Consider the following 20,361-nt stretch of genomic DNA (forward strand, 5'->3'; position numbering starts at 1 on the left):
AAACCAAAGAATCAAGAAGTGCTACTATCAACATATCACTATGCAAAGTAAACTGACTTTGCTGATGGTGCTCTCCAAATTATCACTGTAATTGTGATATTTATGAACTCAACAATGAACTCTCTAGTGAAGAAATCCTATTAGATATTAATAAACTAGTTTTATCAATTGATATCAGAAGAGCTATAGTAAAATGAATTTCTCTTTTAAGACAAGTATGTTACTTGGTCTTCTGAAAATTCTGAGGTAAGGAACAGGGTGCAAGAGATATATGTTTAAATTATAAAATACTTTAGTAAAATACTTTAGTATAATTATTGAAAAGTGTGTATGTGTGTGTTCACAGAAATAAAAGCTGATACTTCACTCATTTTCTAGTGTTAACAGATGACAGGTTAATCAGTTTAATCAAGGGGTAAAATAAGACACTGAATAGAAAACATGGGAATGTACACTTTATGACAGGAGAAACTCTTGTCTGTCCATTATATCCCAGAGCCTAGAACAGTTCCTCACAGGTAATAGGCTTAATAAATATGCATTGAATGAATTGTCCTCTTAGTGATCAATGTGTACCTCCATCAAAATGCTATGAATTCAGTATCTTTGAAAGTTAAACACATAAAAGCTTTAGGTGATGTTAGTTACACTGTTAACCAGGTTATGTTAGCTTTTCTATTCACTTTTCCTATGATTGTCATATTGGATAAACCCATAGGCCACAAACGTTTATTTTTAATAAATTAATTAAAAGAAATTTTCTAAGAAATTAAGGGTTTTTTTTTGACAAATCTTTAATTTATTTTTCTGTATTTACTAACCTTGGTTCATTATTAGGAAATTTAGGGCACAGATTTGTATATCTTAAATATTACTAACTAAAACAATAAATGTCTAAAACTGAGTTAACAAACTGAGAACTATGGTTCTAGACTTCCAAAACAATTAGCAGTGATATAGGTTCTTCAAAATATGTATTGATCATAGGCAAATATGGATACTATAGATGTGAGCTGTAACTGTGAATTGAATAATATGAACTAAATGTTGTTTAGCTCACATTAACACAAAATTTTGTGGAGTTTTTCTTTTTTTTTTTTTTTCAACATACTGACTGCCAACAATTTAATAGTGGCTTACTTAACATAATGATTTTATGCTGGTCATTTACCTAAAATAAAGTTATAGGTTCTACCTTAAATCATTTTTGAAGCGAGGTGACGAATAAAGAAACAAGCCAAACTTTCAATTCCAAACTACTTACCAGGGTTGCTATCGTTGGTACTCAGTATAGCATCTGTGTCATTAATGTGATGAATAAAGTCTAAAAATTAAGGGGAAAATATAGTTTAATACTGAATGAAAGATGCTAAATCAATCACCCTCTAAAGTTTTTTACCTATAAAAATCTTTTAAGATCTACTGTGTGGTAATATTACCTAGTACACTGAACAAAGGCTACTTCACTGTTAACATAGCTTTACCTTCTTCAGCTTTCTCTACTTACAGGAACAATGTCATTGGTGTCACAGTCCCACTGTGTTTTACATGATTGAAGATTTTTTAAAAAAACTACCCACAAGGCTGAATTTAATTAAAAGCCCTGGAATAAGGACAGTGTGCACAATTTTTTTACATATACGGACACTAATTTATATAAGTATAGTTACATCTTATATAATAAAGTTCTAAAGTCTGCAAAAGGGGTAAAGCCAGTACTCATAACAGCTGAGCTTATCTGGAAAATCACTTAAAGTTTTTACAAAGTATAGGATGTGCTATTATAAACTGAAGGCTATATAGTAATTATTGCTCACAAGCACCATTAAGTAATACTAAAAGAAGTAGCAAAACAAAAAGCTAATGCAGATACCTGAGCATTCATGTCATTCTACAGTGAATGAGAGAATGGGTGAAGAATATGTTTTTACTTGCCTGAGGGAATTTACTTTATTGTTTGATGTTAACCTTTTATAACCTTAGTAAGCATTAATAAAAGTAATGTAAAACTTAAAAATAGGACGGTAAAAAATGTTGGATTAAATTTTAAGGTCATAAAGTAAGTTAAATATGTTAATTATTCATCTCCATTGTACGCCTCTCAAGATAGAATGAAAGAAGTAGTCTAGTGCTCTAGGTTTTTACAGTTATCTCCAGGGCTTACTACTGATTTAAGATCGGAAGTTATGAATCTTTAAGGAATTCCTGGTGCCAAAGACTTACATAACGCTAGTAAAACCTTGATACCAAGTATACTGGGTTGAATAGTATTCTCCCCAAATCCATGTCCACCAGGAAACTTAGAATGTGACCATATCTGGAAACAGACTCTATGTAGAGATAATCAAGTTAACATTAGGTTATACTGGATTAGGATAGGCCCTAAATTAAGTGACTGGTGTCTTTAATAAGAACAGGAAATTTTGGACACAGAGACACTGAGGGGAGATGGCCATGTGAAGGCAGAAGCCGAAATTGGAGTGATACAGCTACAACTCAAGGAATACCAAGGACTGCCAGCAGTCGATCATCAGAAACTAGAAAGAGGCAAGGAAGGCTTCTTCCCTAAAGGCTTCAGAGGGAGCAGAGAGCCCTACAGATACTTTGATTTTGGACTTCTAGTTTCCAGGACTGTGGGAGAGAACAAATTTCTCTTGTTTTAAGCCAAACAGTTTATGGTAATTTGTTACAGCAGCCCTAATACATCAAGGCTCAATGAGGACAGTGTGAGAAAGAAAAACTCTAGGCCATTATCTCTTATGAAGAGACACAAAAGTTCTAAATAAAATATTACTCCCACTCCTCCCAAAAGTAAACTGAATCCAGTAAGAAAATTTAAAATATACATCATGATTTACAAACTAATTTAAGTTTCTCCCAGAATATAAGTATGATTTAAATATTATAAAATGTATTCCTTTAATTATTCATATTAACAATTTAAAGGAGAAAAGCTTTACAATCATTTCAAGAGATGTAGATTAAGTATTTTATAAAATCCAGCACACATTAGTAAAAATGCATAAGAAAACAATAGGCTGGAACATCTCTGAATTACTAAAGGGTACAACCCTTTGATCCTACAACTAATGCAATATGTAATGGTGAAACATTAGAAAGATTTCCTCAGGAACAATATAAGGATGTCTACCAGCACTGCATCCATACAACTTTACATTTTAAAAAAGATAAATATATCTATATGTGTATATATGTAAACATATATACATGTGTGTGCATGTGCCTGTGTGTATATATGTATGTATGTACATATTAAATATAAATGTATGCATACAGATATGAATCATTCAAAAAATAATAACTAGAGAGGAAGAACTTTTCACTATTCATAGATGACATAACTACCTAAATAGAAAATCGAAAGTGAATCTACAAAATTGTAAGCAATAAGAGTTCAACACATTTACTAGATTCAAGATAAATATTAAAAAATTAATTAGGTTCTTTTATTATAACAGCAACAAATAATCTTAATTTTTTATAATTAAAAACTATATCACAAGAAGCAAGAAAAACTACAATTCTGCAGCCTGTGGAAGGAAAACCACATTCACAGAAAGATAGACAAATGAAAAGGCAGAGGACTATGTACTAGATGAAGGAACAAGAAAAACCCTCAGAAAAACAACTAAGTGAAGTGGAGATAGGCAACCTTCCAGAAAAAGAATTCAGAATAATGATAGTGACGATGATCCAGGAGCTTGGAAAAAGAATGGAGGCATAGATCGAGAAGATGCAAGAAATGTTTAACAAAGACCTAGAAGAATTGAAGAACAAACACCTAGAAGAATTAAAGAACAAACAGAGATGAACAATACAATAACTGAAATGAAAAATACACTAGAAGGAATCAATAGCAGAATAACTGAGGCAGAAGAATGGATAAGTGGCCTGGAAGACAGAATGGTGGAATTCACTGCCGCGGAAGAGAATAAAGAAAAAAGAATGAAAAGAAATGAAGACAGCCTAAGAAACCTCTGGGACAACATTAAACGCAACAACATTCACATTATAGGGGTCCCAGAAGAAGAAGAAAGAGAGAAAGGACCCAAGAAAATATTTGAAGAGATTACAGTCGAAAACTTCCCTAACATGGGAAAGGAAATAGCCCCCAAGTCCAGGAAGTGCAGAGAGTCCCAGACAGGATAACCCCAAGGAGAAAGACGCCAAGACACATAGTAATCAAATTGACAAAAATTAAAGACAAAGAAAAATTATTAAAAGCAACTAGGGAAAAACGACAAATAACATACAAGGGAACTCCCATAACGTTAACAGCTGATTTCTCAGTAGAAACTCTACCAGCTAGAATGGAGTGGCACGTTGTATTTAAAGTGATGAAAGGGAAGAACCTACAACCAAGATTACTCTACCCAGCAAGGATCTCATTTAGATTGACAGAGAAATCAAAAGCTTTACAGAAAAGCAGAAGCTGAGATAATTCAGCACCACAAAATCAACTCTCCAACAAATGCTAAAGGAACTTCTCTAAGTGGGAAACACAAGACAAGACAGGGACCTACAAAAACAAACCCAAAACAATCGAGAAAATGGTAATAGGAACATACATATTTGATAATTACTATAAATGTGAATGGATTAAATGCTCCAACCGAAAACACAGGCTCGCTGAATGGATACAAAAACAAGAACCATATATATGGTATCTACAAGAGACCCACTTCAGACCTAGGGATACATACAGACTGAAAGTGAGGGGATGGAAAAAGATATTCCATGCAAATGGAAATCAAAAGAAAGCTGGAGTAGCAATACTCATATTAGATAAAATAGACTTTAAAATAAGAATGTTACAAGACACAAGGAAGGACACTACATAACGATCAAGGGATCAATCCAAGAAGAAGATATAACAATTATAAATATATATGCACCCAACAGAGGAGGACCTCAATACATAAGGCAAATGCTAACCGCGATACAAGATGAAATCGACAGCAACACAATTATAGTGGGGGACTTTAACACCTCACTTACACCAATGGACAGATCATCCAGACAGAAAATTAATAAGGAAACACAAGCTTTAAATGACACAATAGGCCAGATAGATTTAATTGACATTTATAGGACCTTCCATCCGAAACCAGCAGATTACACTTTCTTCTCAAGTGCACACGGAACATTCTCCTGGATAGATCACATCTTGGGTCACAGGTCAAGCCTCAGTAAATTTAAGAAAATTGAAATTATATCAAGCATCTTTTCCGACCACAACGCTGTGAGATTAGAAATAAATTACAGGGAAAAAAACATAAAAAACACAAACAGGACTTCCCTGGTGGTACAGTGGTTAACAATCCATCTGGCAATGCAGGAGACATGGGTTCGAGCCCTGGTCGGGGAAGATCCCACATGCCGCGGAGCAACTAACCCGTGAGCCACAACTACTGAGCCTGCGCTCTAGAGCCCATGAGCCACAACTACTGAGCCTGTGTGCCACAACTACTGAGTCTGCGCTCTAGAGCACATGCTATGCGACAAGAGAAGCCACCGCAATAAGAAGCCCGCGCACCACAACGAAGAGTAGTCCCTGCTCTCCGCAACTAGAGAAAGCCTGCGCACAGCAACGAAGACCCAATGCTGCCAAAAATAAATAAAATAAATAAATTAAAAAGAAAAAACACAAACACATGGAGGCTAAACAATATGTTACTAAAAAAACAAGAGATCACTGAAGAAACCAAAGAGAAAATCAAAAAATACCTAGAGACAAATGACAATGAAAACACGATGGCCCAAAACCTATGGGATACAGCAAAAGCAGTTCTAAGAGGGAAGTTTATAGCACTACAATCCTACCTCAAGAAACAAGAAAAATCTCAAATAAACAATCTAACCTTACACCTAAAAGAACTAGAGAAAGAAGAACAAACAAAATCCAAAATCAGTAGAAGAAAAGAAATCATAAAGATCAGAGCAGAAATAAATGAAATAGAAACAAAGAAAACAATAGCAAAGATAAATAAAACTAAAAGCTGGTTCTTTGAGAAGATAAACAAAATTGATAAACCTTTAGCCAGACTCATCAAGAAAAAGAGGGAGAGGACTCAAATCAATAAAATTAGAAATGAAAAGGGAGAAGTTACAAGGGACACCACAGAAATACAAAGCATCATAAGAGACTACTACAAGCAACTCTATGCCAATAAAATGGACAACCTGGAAGAAATGGACAAATTCTTAGAAAAGTATAACCTACCAAGACTGAACCAGGAAGAAACAGAAATACGACAGACCAAGCACAAGTAATGAAATTGGAACTGTGATTAAAAATCTTGCAACAAACAAAACTCCAGGACCATATGGCTTCACAGATGAATTCTATGAAACATTTAGAGAAGAGCTAACACCCATCCTTCTCAAACTCTTCCAAAAAACTGCAGAGGAAGAACACTCCCAAACTCATTCTACGAGGCCACCATCACTCTGAGACCAAAACCATACAGAGATACTACAAAAAAAGAAAATTACAGACCAATATCACTGATGAATATAGATGCAAAAATCCTCAACAAAATGCTAGCAAACAGAATCCAACAACACATTAAAAGGATCATGCACCATGATCAAGTGGGATTTATCCCAGGGATGCAAGGATTCTTCAATATACGCAAATCAATCAATGTGATACACCATATTAACAAATTGAAGAATAAAAACCATATGATCATCTCAATAGATGCAGAAAAAGCTTTTGACAAAATTCAACACCCATTTATGATAAAAACTCTCCAGAAAGTGGGCACAGAGGGAACCTACCTCAACATAATAAAGGCCATACACGACAAACCCACAGCAAACATCATTCTCAATGGTGAAAAAATGAAAGCATTTCCTCTAAGATCAGGAACAAGACAAGGATGTCCACTCTCACCACTATTATTCAACATAGTTTTGGAAGTCCTAGCCATGACAATCAGAGAAGAAAAAGAAACAAAAGGAATACAAATTGGAAAAGAAGAAGTAAAACTGTCACTGTTTGCAGATGACATGATACTATACATAGAGAATACTAAAGATGCCACCAGAAAACTACTAGAGCTAATCAATGAATTTGGTAAAGTTGCAGGATACAAAATTAATGCACAGAAATCTCTTGCATTCCTATACACTAATGATGAAAAATCTGAAAGAGAAATTAAGGAAACACTCCCATTTACCACTGCAACAAAAAGAATAAAATACCTAGGAATAAACCTACGTAAGGAGACAAAAGACCTGTATGCAGAAAACTAAAAGACACTGATGAAAGAAATGAAAGATGATACAAACAGATGGAGAGATATACCATGTTCTTGGATTGGAAGAATCAACATTGTGAAAATGACTATACTACCCAAAGCAATCTACAGATTCAATGCAATCCCTATCAAACTACCAATGGCATTTTTCACAGAACTACAACAAAAAATTTCACAATTTGTATGGAAACACAAAAGACCCCGAATAGCCAAAGCAATCTTGAGAATGAAAAATGGAGCTGGAGGAATCAGGTTCCCTGGTTTCAGACTATACTACAAAGCTACAGTAATCAAGATAGTATGGTACTGGCACAAAAACAGAAATACAGATCAATGGAACAGGACAGAAAGCCCAGAGATAAACCCACGCACATATGGTCACCTTATCTTTGATAAAGGAGGCAACAGTATACAATGGAGAAAAGACAGCCTCTTCAATAAGTGGTGCTGGGAAAACTGGACAGCTACATGTAAAAGAATGAAATTAGAACACTCCCTAACACTATACACAAAAATAAACTCAAAATGGATTAAAGACCTAAATGTAAGGCCAGACAGTATAAAACTCTTAGAGGAAAACATAGGCAGAACACTCTTTGACATAAATCACAGCAAGATCCTTTTGACCCACCTCCTAGAGAAATGGAAATAAAAACACAAATAAACAAATGGGACCTAATGAAACTTAAAAGCTTTTGCACAGCAAAGGAAACCATAAACAAGACGAAGAGACAACCCTCAGAATGGGAGAAAATATTTGCAAATGAAGCAAGTGACAAAGGATTAATCTCCAAAATTTACAAGCAGCTCATGTAGCTCAATATCAAAAAAACAAACAACCCAATCCAAAAATGGGCAGAAGACCTAAATAGACATTTCTCCAGAGAAGATATGCAAATTGCCAGCAAACACATGAAAGCATGCTGAACATCACTAATCATTAGAGAACTGCAAATCAAAACTACAATGAGATATCACCTCACACCAGTCAGAATGGCCATCATCAAAAAATCTACAAACAATAAATGCTGGAGAGGGTGTGGAGAAAAGGGAACCTTCTTGCACTGTTGGTGGGAATGTAAATTGATACAGCCACTATGGAGAACAGTATGGAGGTTCCTTAAAAAACTAAAAATAGAACTACCATACGACCCAGAATCCCACTACTGGGCATATACCCTGAGAAAACCATAATTCAAAATGAGTCATGTACCACAATGTTCACTGCAGCTCTATTTACAATAGCCAGAATATGGAAGCAACCTAAGTGTCCATCGACAGATGAATGGATAAAGAAGATGTGGCACATATATACAATGGAGTATTACTCAGCCATAAAAAGAAACGAAATTGAGTTATTTGTAGTGAGGTGGATGGATCTAGAGTCTGTCATATGAGTGAAGTAAGTCAGAAAGAGAAAAACAAATACCGTATGCTAACACATATACATGGAATCTAAAAAAAAAAAAAAAAATGGTTATGTAGAACCTAGGGGCAGGACAGGAATAAAGACGCAGATGTAGAGAATGGACTTGAGGACATGGGGAGGGGGAAGGGTAAGCTGGGATGAAGTGAGAGACCGGCATGGACTTATATATATTACTAAATGTAAAACAGATAGCTAGTGGGAAGCAGACACATAGCTCAGGGAGATCAGCTTGGTGCTTTGTGACCACCTAGAGGGCTGGGATACGGAGGGTGGGAGGGAGATGCAAGAGGGAGGAGATATGGGGATATATGTATATGTATAGCTGATTCACTTTGTTATACAGCAGAAACTAACACACCATTGTTAAGCAATTATACTCCAATAAAAATGTTAAAAAAAAAGACCCAATGCAGCCATAAACAAACAAACAAACAAATAATTTTTTTTAAGAAGGAAAGAAAACAGGTGAGGGGAACATGAAGGTTCCTTATGTTGTTCCGTTTAATTTGTACATGTTTGAAATTTTCTATAATAAAAAGTATGTGTATTTGAATATTAAACTAAAACTGCTTTACCAAAGAAAAAATATTTTAGGGTCCTGAGAATAAAATAAGTCTAAAAATAAGATATGTAAGACCTTTATCAATAAAAATTTAAAAGATACTTAAAAAGACCTAAATAAATGGAGAACTATTCCATGCCATGATCATGGACAGTAAGACTCAGTATCCTAATGATATTATTCTCTCCACATTTATAAATTCAATGCAATGCCAATCAAATTCTAAACTCAGTACCCTAATGACATCAATTATGGTAGTGGTTGATACATTAAGTTACACTGACTGATAAATTCAATACAATTTCAATCAAATTCTGATAGGAATTTTTTGTGGAATTTGACAAGATGATTCTAAAATGTATGTGGAAGAGTTGTGGACCATAATGAAAAAGACTGAGTAATTTGAAAGTAAAAGAAAAACTTCTGAATCAGAGAGCCACCATAGACAAAGTGAAGATAAGTCACTAACTGGAAGATATTTGCAAACATTAATGAATAAATATTAGTATCCAAACTTTACAAAGGGTTCCTATAAATAAATAAGAAAAAGACCAACAATCCAAAAGAAAAATTGGCAAAGGATATAACAAGCTATATAATGTCCAATTAAGAAAAGATGTCTAGGATCATTCCTTATGAGGAGAAATGCAAATTAAACCATATCCCGACTGGCAAAATTTAAGTCTGATAATATCAAGTGTGGATGAGGATGTGGAACAAGGGGAAGTTTCATAAACTGTTGGCAGGAGTATAACTGGTATAAGAATGATAAAGAACAATTCCGTAATTTCTAGTGAAGTTGAAAATGTGAATATTCTAAGTTCCAGCAATTTGTCTTATAGGTACATAGTTTGAAGAAACTCTCCCACATATACACAAGGAGACAAACTATGATGTTTAACAAAATCTTGTTTGTAACAGGAAAGTACATAACTGAAAACAAATTAAATAGCAAGAGAATGGATAAAGAAGTCATGGTACATTCATATTACGGAATAAAGCAGTTAAATTGAACTAGAACAATGTATTATTGAAGATGATTACAGAAAAAAGCAAGTTGCAAAAGCATTTACACAGATGAAAAACATGCAAAATAATATGGTATGTTGCTTATATATTTATATAGTAATATAACAAAAACATGTAGGTACCATTATTTTGTACCAAAATTAGGGAAGAAGGAAAATGAGATTGAGAAGGAGTACACCTGGGGCTACATTTATAGGTCTGTAAGAATAGAGAACTAATGTAAATATGGCAAAATGTTAAGACATGAAAACTCATTTAGTGGGTACAGTGGTATTTCTATTACCCTCGGCATTTCCTTGGTAGTTTGAAACATTTCATAATTTCTCATACAATAAAAATGATTGTTAATTAAAAAAAAACTTAATTAAAATGCTAATTTTATGGTTTAAAATAAAAATAGAATTTATCTCCCTCACTCACCTGCCTCTCAAAAGCTCTTAGGAAAATTAGCTGTTGTAGTTATGTTAGAACTTATTTTGAAATTTGGTTTTCATGTAAATCTAGATTTTAAATACATAGGGCTTATTTAATAATATATTTCCCACATAAATTCCACTATTCTATTGTTTCCTAATTTTAGATCCTAATATTTTGAAAATACGTGACTGACATTTGTTTCTTCAAGACTCTACACATTGAATTCTTTAGCAACAAACACCAAGGAACTTCATAAGTTTTTCTGTTACACTAAAATTTTGTGGTAAAAATTGAACAATGCTTAAAACATCTGTTGGAACTTAGAAATATTTTATGTTAATTAGAGAATTTGAAGGAATATTATTTATTCAAAAATTAATTGTTGGAAATTAACATACACATTATATTTGCGATCATAACCATAGAAAACAAACTGAATCAAGTATATCTTCTAGAATTACAAATATTACTTTTTAATTTATTAATCCCAAGTCCAGAATTTAAGGTTGAAACGAAAACATTATAGTAGTTATTGTATCTGAAAGTAACTGTGTTAAAGCATATGATATGGATACTTACTAAAAATAAACTTTCCAGTATTAAAAAGAAAATTAGACATAAGCACCCAATACACTATCATTGCTCCAATGAGAGACACCAAGGAGAAAAGGAGACTCGACCACTGCCCAAAGGAGCCAAAATAATATCTGCAGACATCTGGATATTCCCAGGTAGTGGTATCCACTGATGCTAGATAAAATATAAAAGGGAAAGAATAAAATTAGATGTTAATCATATATTCCATATTCATAATTTGTGTTCTCCAAATTAAATCAAAACATGTAGCAAAAGATTATGGGTATTCCACCACCAGGTATTAGACCATATTATGAAATAACAGTAATTAAAACATTATATACAGCAGAAATTAACACAACATTGTAAATCAACTATACTTCAATTAAAAAAACAAAAACAAAACAAAAAATTATAGAACAAATACATAAAAAGAAATGTAGGTGAATGAAATAGTACAGGTAATCTGAGAAGTAGATTATAGTATCATAAAATTTTATAATTAATAAAAGCAAGTGATAAACCAAGGCTAGAAAAAATCATCAATAAGGGACAGACGACATTATCCAATATTGGCATACTTAATAATAACATAGAGGAAAGTTTTCTTGAGTCATACTTCACACCACATGCCAATTTAAATTTCAGATAATGAGGGAAGTGGGGAAGGGCAATAGAGTAGTAGAGGAATAAGAGGTACAAACTATATATTATGTATAAAATAAGCTACAAGGATATATTGTGTAACATGAGGAATATGGCCAATATTTTATAATAACTATAAATGGAATATAAATTTTAAAAATTGTGAATCACTATATTGTACACCTGTAACTTATATAATATTGTACATCAACTATACTTCAATTTAAAAAAATTTCAGACAATTGAGTTAATTTGAAAATTAAATAACAGAAAATTTAGATGACAATGTAAAAATAGCACCTGAAAGGTTATCCTTTTCTATCAACTGAAGAAATAGAAATTACAGTGAAAAAGATAGGCAGATATAAACAAACTAATACGATACAAAAGCCATTCAAATATTGAATAGGAAAGAAATTAACAAAAAATAACAGGTAAAGGGCTAACTGCCTACCTCATATAAAGAATTTAGCATATCTATAAGAGCACCAAGGGACTTGTGGATAAATGGGAAAGGGATATGACTAAATAATACAATTAAGAGAAAATATACCACTGCTTAGTAGAGAGGGAATAAAACTGGAGGCAAAGCCTGGTCTGTTGATTCGTACTTGCTAAGATTCAATGAAATAATGTATGTCTATTTAGGTCCTAAACTAAAACAACCTAAAAAGGTATTTCCCTGATCTAAATTATAGAAATGAGTGGAGGTAACACGATGGTACAACTTTGAGAATTCATTACAAAGGACACATTGCTCACATTTTCATACTTAAAATTTCTACTTTTAGGAGATTCCAACATCTAGATCTTTTGGTAGGGATAGGTCAAAACAAGTCACCATAAACTGATAAGAATCATAGAATTCTCAATTTAGTTCTAGCAAAGACCTTATTTTTAAAATACAACTTTTTAAATGATTCTTATGAGGAAATTAGCACCAAAGTAAATGCACTCTGCAAAGAACTAGACTCTCAGAATTTCAAAGGCAGCCACTAAATTCATTAACATATCAGTTCAGCCAAATGCTATGAATTAGAGAAGTAAATCTTTAGACAGAAAATAGTTAACACATTTGTGAAATGTACACATTAGTGATCTACCTCAACATAAATTCTTAATACCCATATCACTCATCTGTTTTTACAGTGGCAAGTTCTTACATATCATAGCTCGTGATTTCACAACTCTGTAGCAGCAATAAAGTGTTAAAAGGCCCATCAGCATGATGACACACATTCCAGTAGTAAACCCAGCCTGTTTAAAAAAATAAAAATACAGAACAACATATATCATCATTTTAGAATAAATTCATATATAACCATATTGTTACCCTAAACAATTATGATTAAAAACCAGACAACTAATGTAAAATTAAATATAATCATCTAGGGACCTCCCTGGTGGCGCAGTGGTTAAGAATCTGCCTGCCAATGCAGGGGACACGGGTTCGATCCCTGGTCCAGGAAGATCCCACATGCTGCGGAGCAACTAAGCCCGTGCACCACAGCTACTAAGCCTGCGCTCTAGAGCCCATGAGCCACAACTACTGAGCTCACGTGCCACAACTACTGAAGCCCGCGTGCTGCCACTACTGAAGTCTGCGCACCTAGAGCCCATGCTCCACAAGAGAAGCCACCGCAAATGAGAAGCCCGCGCACCGCAACGAAGAGTAGCCTCCACTCGCCGCAACTAAAGAAAGCCCACGTGCAGCAACGAAGACCCAACTCAGCCAAAAAATAAATAAATAAAATTAAAATAAATAAATGTAATCATCTATTTTCTTTAATAAATTTTATGTAGATTTATTAAAACCTCTATTGTAAAACTTAAAATACAAAGAGAAAAAAATTCTGGCAAAAAGTGTGCTGAAAATTATATTACCTGTTTTATGCCCCAAGGAATACTTAGTATAGATGTTCCCATCATGGTATTCCAAATCATAAAACTGAAAAGCAGAGTAATAGCAGTAAAAATATGACGTTTGACTCTTCAAACATTTTAATTACAACAAAAAATTAAAATAATCAATAATTTTTATTTACAAAAAGTTTGTTATGCTCCAAAAAGTAGTTTTGCTCACATGGTTACTAAACTGGTGTTTTTACCGTATCCTTCAGTGTAACTTTGAAGTTTATAAGCAGAACCTAATGGACTATACACATAGCACTCTTCTGGAGCTGGAACTACATGATCTGGGGCAACCTGGTTAAAAAAAAAAGTACAGAAATGTTAGAACCAGTAAATGTGCAACAGAGGATATTTTCTATGCAACAGAGTACCTGACTCTAGACACATTTCCAAATATCATGAACAATTAAATAGTGTGTATATCTGATTAATAAATATAAAAATTATTTTTCAAATATAGTAGAAGATTTAAAGGAGCAAGAGTTTAAATACTATAAACAATAAACTGTTCATCTCAAATGAGAATGAATTCCTAGAGTATGCAATTGCCAAAATATTCTTCTCTTCATTTTCATGAGATAGGAGGAAGAAGAGCCAGCAAGAGCTAGATTAAGTAATTCTAGATGGATGAGACTTGGGTCTTAAGTGAGGGAAATTTTAAGAATGAAGTGGTCACCAAACTCCTATGTGAAGGTGGTTTTAGCAAAGAGGCAGGTAGGGAACTCAAACTATAAAGAATTGAGGAGTCAACAGAAGGGAAAGAAAGGAATAATAAATATAGACTATTCTTCTAAATGCTTTGGTACCAGAAGAAAAAGGTGAGCTAAAGTGGCTTAAGGAAAAGGCAAGGCAAGGGTTCTTAAAGACAGAAGATGTAAGCAAAAGGGAAGGAGCCAATAGAGAGAGGTTGAAGACATACACAGACAGAACAATTGAACAGATATACATTTTTATACACATAGCTCCCACCTTACCCTGACACATTTCTTTCTAATTCTACCTCCTTATTTTGGAGGGAAAAAAAATATGGTTTCCTGATGGAATTCTGACCATCTCCCTGAGAATTGTCCTTTGAGAATAGTCGTCCTTACACATAATATTAAAGACGTAGGAGCTGACTGGTATAAATCAACAATCTTTTACATCAGTACTTACCACGTAAATCTACAACTCTGTGCTAGGTTTAGCATTCAAGTAAAAATAATATACAACCCCTAACTTCAAGAAGTTTAAATTCCAGTTGGAACACATGTGAAACAATTAGAAAACGCTATAAGAATAAAAATTAAGCGTTCAACTGGAACACAGGAATGACAATAATAATGATAACAACAACAATGGGGACTAGAATAGTTGGGAAACGCCTCAGGAAAGTGATGGAGCATTAGGACTCAGCAGGGAGACAGGATACGAACTGGTGCAAAAAGAAAAAATACCAAATCCTTCTCTCTTTATGCATATGATTGGTGGTGTCTTGTGGGCAAAGAATGTCTTGAATGCCATGCCTGGTGTGGCTTTGGAAACAACTATTTCCTGTAGATACAAAAGCATATACGGAAATAGGTCTGCTGCCTTCTCTTTACCCTCAGTCCTCTTGGGTCTGAGTTCTGCTGTCTTCTACTATGGAGTAAAAAGAAAAAAGGGGCAGGACCATGTCTGTATCAGGCAGCAGATAAACCATGATATCTAGCAGAGCAAGTTCAGAAAAAGTGAAAATCAAAAGTTACCAGGGATAGGATTAGAAGCTAGAGGATAAGAAATTATTAGGAGAGACAGAAAAATTGGAAGATTGGATCCCACACTCTCGTCAGTGGTCTAGGACAGTGCTTTTCAAACTTGAATGTTCTTGTGATTCACACAGAGAATTTGTTAAAATACAGATTTTGATTCAGTAGATCGGGAGCAAGGACTGAGATTCTGCCTTTTTAACAAGCTCTCAGTGATGCTGATATTGCTGGCCTGTGCAGGCCACACTTTTCTTAGCAAGCATCTAGGAGATGTCAGCAGCCAAATAATTTACTACCCTTCCCCAATTTAGAGTAAAAATATTAACGTAAGTGGGGAAATTTTCAGAAATAAAAAGGTGTAACTGTGTAAAGACCTGACACCTGTGGTTTCATATTACTCTTCCCTAAAAGGTCTTTTAGGAAAAATAATTTTGGGATTCTCAGAAAATGAGCATGGATGTATACACACAATCATTAAAAATGGTCATAACATATTATTAATTTTAGATCACTGTTTATATACTTTGATTAATTAGACTCATCTCACTGTCAGTTAACAAAAGGGATTCAACTTGGTGTACAATGCTGACTTAAATTTCCAGGCAAACAACATACACTCAGACCTAGACTGGCCCAGCTGGTATCTCTGAAGTTTGCTTCCGCAAGTACAGTCTCCAGGAGGTCTGAACTAGACCCAGAGATATTGGATTACTTCTACTCCCCAGAAGGCTTAGATAATTCTGATATGGAACTAAGACTTTATCACAACTATTGATGTAAAGACCGAGGGGAAGAAAACGTGAAAAAATTGGGGAAGAAAATTATTCCACCCAGAATATTTTGGAAGTCCCTACTATGATTACACAGAAGGAGATCTTAATAATTCACGAGGCTTAAAATGAAATATCTGTGTTCAAGTGACTAGCCCAGTCCTTGCCCCTCAGTAAACATCTAGAGTGTTGAATTCCCTTCTCCCTTTTCATTATTACCTATAAAAAAATCATTATTTTTTTCTCAGAATGCTTCATTTTTCTTTCAACTTTCAAATTTCTGAATATCGGTAATTCTTATAAGAAATGAAATTACTTATATATTTTTGATCCTAAGATAATAACACAGATTTTATAAGATCAAGAGTCAACAAACCATAGCCCATGGGCCAAATCTAGCCTTCAACCTTATTTTAACAGCCCCTTTCGTAAGGGGCTGTTTAAATGATTATAAAACAAAAGTAGAGAAGAATATGCAACAGTAGGTGGCCCACAAAGCTTAAAATGTTTAGTATCTGCTCTTTGACCCTGGTTTTTGATCTATAAAAGGACATTACCAAATAGGAAAAAATATATATATATGTATGTATATATTTCAGTTTCTCACTCCTGCAGAAAATTTCTAAAAACATTTTTCCCTTGTAGCTTCAAACTTAAAAATTGAATAGACTAACCAGAACTTGTTATTATTTATGTTAACAATCAATGACCTAAACTACTTCAACAGTTTATCCTCCTCAAAGCTCTTAGGATTGTGGATTAGCAGAATTTAATCCAACAAATCTCTAGATTGTTTCAAATCTCTCTATGCCAGGCTAATAAGAATGAACTAGCCTGAGATGTAAGACGTATTAATTAATATCTTTGACTTTCCATGATGCTGTCCTTGGAATATGGCCAGCAAAAAGTTCAACCACTGAGAGCTGCCGTGGCTTATGTTGTTCAGTTCATTTCAACTTAACCTTAGACAATTAGCAATGCTTTGCCCCTTACCAGTGCCTTGTCTGCAGGAGCAGTGAGCCGGCTGTAGTAATGAATCCTCTTGTTCATTGCAGAGGCATGGTCACTAACCCTCTGAATGACATCATTCACATTGACGATGTTTGTGGGCTCTATATAGAAAGGCCTAGAGAAGGGAATATACACTTGACAAAGAACGTTCAGGCAGAAATTCTGGAAGTCAGCCATTGAAGAAAATAACTTCTTGTCCTCCATTAGAAATGGGATGTACCAAGGCAAGGCATTCACTTCTCACTTTTGGTGGGAAAAGAAAATGTCACAAGAGAAGTATTATCCAATCCACAGACTAAAGCTTTTGTTTCATAATGCTATTACTTTAAACACACTTTTTTAAACTTAAGGAATTTTGCAATAGAGGAGACATAACAGAAAGACCTTCAATCAGTTATTAAAAAGAAATATAGCAGCTGGCAGTTTTCAACAATGAAACTCAGACAGACACAGCTTTGAATGTTCTCTCAAAAAGCATCTGGCACTGAATCAGAGAAATTACAGACAAAAATGTTCCTCTAGTTAAGAGTCTCTACTCCTTCTTTATGGGCCAAAGTTACTTCTTATGATAAACACAATTCCTATTTGTTGGTTCATGTACTAAGGATTAGTGATCTCAACTATCTCCCTTATGAAACTTATCCAAAATACTATCAAATAGAACATCAAGACACTAGAGATATTTTGTCTCATTCTACTTTTCTTAGATTTCAGTAACATACCATTATGTTACTATTTATATGTATGCTTTCTCCTCATAACTATGTCCCAATCAACTGCAGATTCTGGTTTTCAATCATCATTTTCAGTCATTAACCCATTCAGTTCCTTACTGAAACTCCCTCCATTTGCTTTCTTTCCATTAATAAACTACCCAAAATGGAAAGATCTGGCACAAGCTCATGAAATGACTGCATTCCTCAGATCCCCTGAAGTCACAAATGACACTGTCTCCCAAATTGTATATAATTTGCTATTTCAGATTATACACAGATCCAAATAAGAAAGGGAAAAAAAGCCAGGAGGTTTATCACTGGTTCCACATAAGTCTTCTATATTTACAGTTCTGAAATAAGCTTAAAAGTTATTAAAGTATGGTAACCATTTTTGGAGACACTGTTAATCTAATCTTGTGGGAAGCACTTGAAAAACCAAGTGACTGGAATTTTAGTTTATGCTATTTTTCCAAATAACTCTGTGACATTAGAGAAATTAAATTTAGCCTAGTCTCTCTAGTTAGCATACAGAATCTTTGAATCTTTCTTTTATTATTTACTCTCCATCACAGCATCTAAATTTGGTGGGTACTTTCTAGTTCAATCCAACAAATATCTAAGAGCATTTACTAGAGCAAGTATGTGGATATAGAGATCAACATGACATACTACCTATAGTAAGCAATAACTGCTAAATGAATTCATTGGTATCAATAAATCTCAAGGGGATACAATGAAAACAAAAGGGTCTGAGGCCAAATAAACTATCCCTACTTATAAATTTGGTAGGCTGAGATAACTACCTCTCCTTCCAAAGCATTAAGGTGTTCTAAATAATTTACATCTCTACTGTGACACTCAGTAGTACTAAAAAGCAATGTAAAAATATTTATGTCTGGGATACAGTGTGGGGTCACACTCTACAGGGCATTCTCTTCTTGTTTTGTAAGTATGATATCCGACAAAATTAAAGCTACAGCTTTAAGGCCAACATAAAGCAGAGATTTAAGCTAATCAAGGATTACTAGTAGAGACTAATAAGTATGATATTGATAGAAAGAGTTGTAGATGTTCTACTTGTAGCTTATTATCTGAAAATTCAATGGTATTAATATCAAGCACTAAGTTGGCTTGAAGGCCTGTTGAAAAGCAGTCCAGGAAGAGCTACACTTCTTGGCTCCTGGCCTCTTACAGAAGTGTTAACTGTACCAGTTTAGTTGGCTTGGGTACTCAGAGAGCAGAATGACTCTGAAAGATTTTCTTTTCCAACAGTTTTCATCAAGATGCTGAGTGCCTGTTCAAACAAATATTTTGGAATCTTTTCAATGCAGATTCTCTTTAAAAATATACAACCCAGCATATTTTAACTGAATTATTAGAAACATATGCTTAAAGCTTCATCTGAGAAAGCAAAAAATATAAATTATATTTCTAAATTGAACTTTAGTTGGATCTGAAAACACTTTTAAAATTAAAACTATACAGAGGACAATATTCAGAGTAAAACATTTTTTGAAACTTGGGCTTTTTCTTTTGTACACAGTTTCACATGAGTGCTCGCTATCAATGTTACTTCCCATTTGAAATGTAGCTCAACTGTGCCACACTGAAAATAAATCATAATATTTTATGTAGAAGTTATATTTGTCTCACCTTAAAAATATTTATGGTCATGCTACAGAAAAAAAATGCTTTTAACATTCAGCAAAATCTAAAAAAGTATTTTAAAATGTGACTCAAAACCCTTTATTTTCATTTAATACACTTATAAACAAAGAAACCTTATTTCTACCTAACACCTTTTCTAGGTTCCACTCCTTAAATTCCTTAAAAATTTTTGGCTTTTAAATCTGTCTCTACCCTTCTACTGACGAGTTATGCTTCTCTGAAGTTTAATAACAATTCCATGACTCTTAAGAAGGTTCATACTCAATATGAAGACCCTTCATTTAAAACTATTCCTTTAGGGCTTCCCTGGTGGCGCAGTGCTTAAGAATCCGCCCGCCAATGCAGGGGACACGGGTTCGAGCCCTGGCCCGGGAAGATCCCACATGCGGCGGAGCAACTAAGCCCACGTGCCACAACTACTGAGCCTGCGCTCTAGCGCTCTAGAGCCCTTGAGCCACAACTGCTGAGCCCATGTGCCACAACTACTGAAGCCCACGCACCTAGAGCCCGTGCTCCGCAACAAGAGAAGCCATCTTAATGAGGCCTGGGCACCACAACCAAGAGTAGCCCCCGCTCACCGCAACTAAAAAGAAAGCCTGCACACGGCAACGAAG

At 34.4% G+C, this 20,361-nt stretch overlaps 1 protein-coding gene across 9 annotated transcripts in view; it reads right to left on the reverse strand.

Moving 5' to 3' along the window:
- The window catches only part of SLC38A9 (solute carrier family 38 member 9), a 102,167-nt gene that overhangs the window by 39,764 nt on the left and 42,042 nt on the right, over positions 1-20,361 (reverse strand). For 7 of the 9 annotated variants that reach the window (XR_009700733.1, XR_009700732.1, XM_061187800.1 and 4 more), the window contains exons 3-8: positions 17,346-17,478; positions 14,028-14,149; positions 13,829-13,892; positions 13,108-13,201; positions 11,303-11,473; positions 1,265-1,324 (exon numbers count right to left, since the gene is read on the reverse strand). Coding sequence is in view for 7 of the 9 variants with exons in the window: in XM_061187800.1 (XP_061043783.1) it covers positions 1,265-1,324; positions 11,303-11,473; positions 13,108-13,201; positions 13,829-13,892; positions 14,028-14,149; positions 17,346-17,478 (644 nt within the window). In the remaining 2 variants the exon portion in view is untranslated. Of the gene's footprint in view, positions 1-1,264; positions 1,325-11,302; positions 11,474-13,107; positions 13,202-13,828; positions 13,893-14,027; positions 14,150-17,345; positions 17,607-20,361 lie in introns of all 9 variants that reach the window. The other 2 variants (XM_061187797.1, XM_061187799.1) reach the window with 1 other exon arrangement.

The sequence above is a fragment of the Eubalaena glacialis genome, chromosome 4 (assembly GCF_028564815.1).
Source record: "Eubalaena glacialis isolate mEubGla1 chromosome 4, mEubGla1.1.hap2.+ XY, whole genome shotgun sequence".
NCBI lineage: Eukaryota > Metazoa > Chordata > Mammalia > Artiodactyla > Balaenidae > Eubalaena > Eubalaena glacialis.